This window comes from Acartia tonsa, chromosome 8 (assembly GCF_053477335.1).
Source record: "Acartia tonsa isolate MP-2025a chromosome 8, ASM5347733v1, whole genome shotgun sequence".
Lineage (NCBI taxonomy): Eukaryota > Metazoa > Arthropoda > Copepoda > Calanoida > Acartiidae > Acartia > Acartia tonsa.
In genome coordinates, this window is record NC_137267.1 from 52,379,012 (window position 1) to 52,383,876 (window position 4,865).

At 33.0% G+C, this 4,865-nt stretch overlaps 1 protein-coding gene across 1 annotated transcript; it reads left to right on the forward strand.

Annotated features, from left to right (window-relative positions):
- The first annotated feature begins 200 nt into the window (after positions 1-200).
- LOC145326678 (galactose-3-O-sulfotransferase 3-like) lies at positions 201-3,194 on the forward strand. The gene is made up of 7 exons (XM_080170044.1): positions 201-300; positions 754-823; positions 1,283-1,471; positions 1,895-2,022; positions 2,361-2,411; positions 2,682-2,761; positions 3,022-3,194. Exons 1-7 carry the CDS (start codon positions 227-229, stop codon positions 3,192-3,194), a joined length of 765 nt encoding a protein of 254 aa, XP_080026170.1. The 5' UTR covers positions 201-226.
- The last annotated feature ends 1,671 nt before the right edge of the window (positions 3,195-4,865 follow it).

The following is a 4,865-nucleotide window of genomic DNA, read 5'->3' on the forward strand; positions in this document are numbered from 1 at the left end:
CTATCTATCTATCTATCTATCTAGACAGGAAGCTCCACAGTCCAGAACATAATACTGAGATACGCCCTGTATAATAATCTATCTATCTATCTAGACAGGAAGCTCCACAGTCCAGAACATAATAATGAGATATGCCCTGTATAATAATCTAACAGTAGCGCTGCCTAACTATCTATCTATCTATCTATCTATCTAGACAGGAAGCTCCACAGTCCAGAACATAATAATGAGATATGCCCTGTATAATAATCTAACAGTAGCGCTGCCTAACTTGGAACATGAGTTTGATAAATATAACAGGTATTGTTGTCTATAGATTTTGTAAAATAGATTTTGCGTAAGGAACATAGTCAAAATCCTAAAAAAAAAGTTGGGCTATTTGATTTGAACACTCACGGGTATCAAATTAAATCCTTTTATAAAAGTTACAGGAAGTATATCTGTGTGTTTAGTGAAGGATTATGCCCTTTTTTTGAACTGACATAGTTCTCCTTGGCAGTGAAGATTCATTAAGGGGGGGGGGGAGGCTATCCTTCAAATAGAATATGCCCCTAGGAACCCATCCCCAATTCTCGGAAGAACCTCTAATGGCCTTTAGGCTTTTACAAAATATAAAGTTAAGAGGCTTAGGTTGTTAAATACACATTATTGTTATATAAATGAATCTATTGTTAGGACATTTCACTCAACCAACCCTTTAGTTGCAAAACTTTTGTCTGGAGGATGTTCATTCAAAATTGTATTTTGATTTAGGAAATCTTTATTTGGAAGTTCTTTAGAGGCTGCTTATCAAGTCTTTGCTTCACATGGTAGATGGGATCAGGTAATAGTTAATTATTGCATCACTTTATAAACGGCTTTCAGCGGATATTAAAAAAAAAACTTTTTAAGATTTAAACCATTGTTTAAGCCAATCTAGAAAGATATTTTATAAAACCACTTTTGTAGGACCTTGTAAATCTTAGCATTAAAATAATCAAAATTAATTTAAAATATAGGGGGTTAATTTTTTTTTTCTTTATTTCTATGCCCTTCAGGGAAGCCATATGTCTTTGCACTAGCCTGTTCAGTGTTCACAACCTAAAACCTTAAACCTAAACCTGACCTCTATTGAAAGACAAAAACAAGGAAAACTACCTCCCCCCCTCCTGTCTATTTTGAAACTTTTTTCAAATAAGAGAGTTGTTTTTCCTTATCCAACTTGGCACTTTCAGAGAATCCAACCACTATTTATGTTAAGCATATCTTTATTGAAAGGATTAATATCATCCTTGTATCCTAGGCTGAAATGGAGAAGACCTTGGGCCCGGGAGCCTTCTATCTCACCATGATCAGAAATCCTTTGGACCAATTTCAATCATTCTGGGACTACTATCAACAATATTTAGGAAGTTTTGTTGTTGGGGTGAACTTACCCCACATCTCACTGACACAACTTGTTCAGGCTATTAAGGAAGGCAAATATTTACAGGTAACATAATAAAAAGATATTCAAATTATTTAGAAGACCCAGGCTAACAAAACTGGTACCAATATTATGATTTTTAATTGATTATTCATAGAAAATGGGTGAGAACTGGTTCTATTCAATCAGTTTCAAAGCTATACTGGAAATTTTAATCAATTAAAACAGATTTTCAAATATGTGGCAAATAAGCTTTCTTTTACGGAATGAATGGAATACGCATAGTGTATGCGCACTAAACATAATATACATGCGACCTACATATGTCTAAAGATACCTTGTATTTTTTTGTGTTTTTTAGACAGACAAATGAGATTTATATCAGGGAATTGATCTTACTGGGCTGACATATCGGATAGATATCTAAAGGGACAGTTATTTATTTATTTCAATTTAACATTTAACAATAAATTGATTACAAAATTGCAGGAATGGTTCCGAGGTGTCATGTTGCATGATCTGGGTCTTGAGAAGCATCAAATTACTGACATATCTGCTGTTCAACAGAAGATAGACGAAATTGATAAACATTTTCAGCTTGTTATGTTAGCAGAAAGGTTAAATTAATTTTTTTCTGTCCGTATATCTAAGGGCCAAATCTTATAAAATTTTGGGCTATAGTCCCTTTTGTGGGAACGCCCCCTACGGGGTGCTTCGTCATATTTTCAAAATGGCTTTTGATAGGTAGTTTTAGGTTAGGTTAGGTTATATTGGTTTAGGTGATTGCCCCGCAGCTTTAGGTAATTGGCCCTGAAGGGTTAGATCCTCCCGCAGAGGCTAGAAACAGGAGCTAGGTTTCCTCAACCTTACATTGAAACAAAGAAGTATGTGCATGGCTAAGGAACTCCTAGGCTACTCTAATAAATTTTCAGAATCTAAATGAATTTTCTTTCAGGTTTGATGAGTCCTTGATATTAATGAAAGAAGCTTTATGTCTAAACATGAGGTAAATTACAATTGTTTTCCTTTGTATTTCACATATTAATCTTAAATTAAAGCCTTTTGTGCACTGACAGATCCCCCCCCCCCCTTTTGTAAATAAAGAAAATATAAGGTGGGAGTAGTTTTTTTTTCCTATATCTAACCCTGCAGAAGGAACTAAGCTGATACCCAATTTAACCTAACCTAACCTGGCTTATTTTCTTTTCTCAATAAGGTACTTTGAGGAAAAACACTATTTTATTTATCAAGATTTACTTAACTAATATTTTTTCAGTGATATTGTATACATCAAACTTAATTCAAGACATGAAGATAGAAAATCTAAACTTACTGAAGAATCAAAACAAATTCTAGGTATTTCTACTAAAATGATATTTTAATGAGAATATTGATTAACATAGGATTAAGAAGGGAGGGAGGGGACATTAGGCTGTTTGGAATCTTTTAGTTGGAGTCCAAACATTTCTACCATTAATTACAATCTACAGAAGGTGTAATATCGTGTATCATGATTGGAGATGAACATCAATTTATTGGTCATTGTATTATCTCTTTAGATCCCAGGAAATTAGGGTTTCATTTACAACTTTATATTTTTGTAGAATAAAAATTAGAGGATTACCTTTATTCTGAAAAAATGATGTACAATCATTTTGAGCAAAAGTTCAACAAAAAACTAAAAGATTTTGGACAAGAAAGAATGGAGAGCGAACTAAAATTGTTTCATTATGCACTAGAAACCATTAAGGTAAAAACATCATCTTACCTCATGTTCGTAATGTCATAAATTTTGGTATTAATTCTATGATTTTTATTTTATGGAAAAATGTAATATGATGCTATAATTAATAGTTAAAGATTGGTTAATAATGTGTTCTAGTCTAGCAGATATTTATCATTTTCAAAGCCATACTGGAAATAAAACTAGATTTTTTTCCCCTAAATTTTTATTCAGTCCATAATCAACAATAACAACGTAACCTATTTTGAAAAAGATCTAAAATCGAGTTGAAAACATCAGATTCAGCTATTGATGGCAATTTTATTTACATAAATACATCTATTTAGAAAAGATGTAAAATCCTGTTGGTAACCACGTATTCTGTTATTGGCGGCAAGACTGAAGGAGTTTTCAATGAACTAGAGTCTCAATCAGATGATGAAATATGCAGGTATATTTGGTCCCCAAAGTTAATCAAAAATCTTTCATAAACACCTTTAACAAGTCCCCAATGTTTGAGACCCAAAAATAGTGAATACTTGATGCATTTTTCCATCCCTAGATCCCTGTAGATAATGACCCACAAATTGAAAACCAGCCCTCTTCTTCTTTTGAAAAAAATGGGGATTGGGGGTGGGTAAATCTTTTGTTTGTTTATTACTTTAGTTCATACTAGAGGCTACGCCCCTAGAGGCCTTTAGGGACACGTAAAATTGTTTCTTTTCAATCTATTTTAAAATAAACTAATTACCAAAAATATTTTTTTTCGCCGATAGATGGTGTTAGTTATGTTTTTAGCTATTTGCAAAAATGTCCGCAGGGCGGCGTTATTTTTATTTTTTTTTGTCGATTTCTCTGGGGAGAGTGGTGGTACCCTCCCCCAAAATATTTATAAACCTTCCCGGTACCTATGAGAAGCTACCCTGTTAAGGAGAACCCGATCGGTTCAGCGATTAGCAAGATCCTTCGGTACAAACATACAGACAGACATCCTGTTACTTATTATAAGGATATATTAATGCATGCAACTATTTTCAGCTTACTGGTGCTTGATAATAACAAATTAGAAGATTATGTTAAAGAAGTTCAAGAATATAGATTTAATTCAACAAGATATCGAACACAGTAATAGTGTCTGACTGATTATGACGTAACAAAAAAAATTAGCCAATGAGAGGCCACTATAAATTTTACCATTGGTCAATAACGGCCTCTCATTGGCTAATTTTTTTTGTTACCTCATAATCAGTCAGACACTATTACTGTGTTCCAAGATATCAAGTTCACTAATTATCGGGTTTTAGGAGAAAAAAGGCATAAAAGCAGGGAAGGAGGTAATATTGGACTGTTTATTATACTAGTTCCCAAATTTGTATAATCACGTTTTCATATTAGTTAGCTTAGGGATGAATATCAATTTATTGGTTATTGGTTATTGCCTTCCAAAAGCTTTAGGGGTTATAATTTTACTGAGGAGGAATGAGATCCATTTTTTGATGGGAGAAGGGGAGGTTATTACCCCTTTACCCACTTAGACGTTTGTGATATAATTATTGGACGATTTCGAAAATATTATATTCATGCTGTAGTATAAATGAATTTATTACGAATTAAATCTGTTTATATTAATTTGTTTTAATCAATCAATAGAAACTAGCATATGGCCTTTGTATTCAAAGGGGCCTAAAAACATTAGAACGCTTTGATCTAAAAATAAATAGCTTAAAACCATCCTAG

Excerpts from the sequence above, each read along its gene's own strand:
- LOC145326678 (XM_080170044.1), top strand. The coding sequence starts at position 227 with ATGAGATATGCCCTGTATAATAATCTAACAGTAGCGCTGCCTAACTTG. Across the intron at positions 2,412-2,681 it reads GCTTTATGTCTAAACATGAG|TGATATTGTATACATCAAAC; the intron begins GTAAATTACAAT and ends ATATTTTTTCAG. Across the intron at positions 2,762-3,021 it reads AGAATCAAAACAAATTCTAG|AGGATTACCTTTATTCTGAA; the intron begins GTATTTCTACTA and ends AATAAAAATTAG.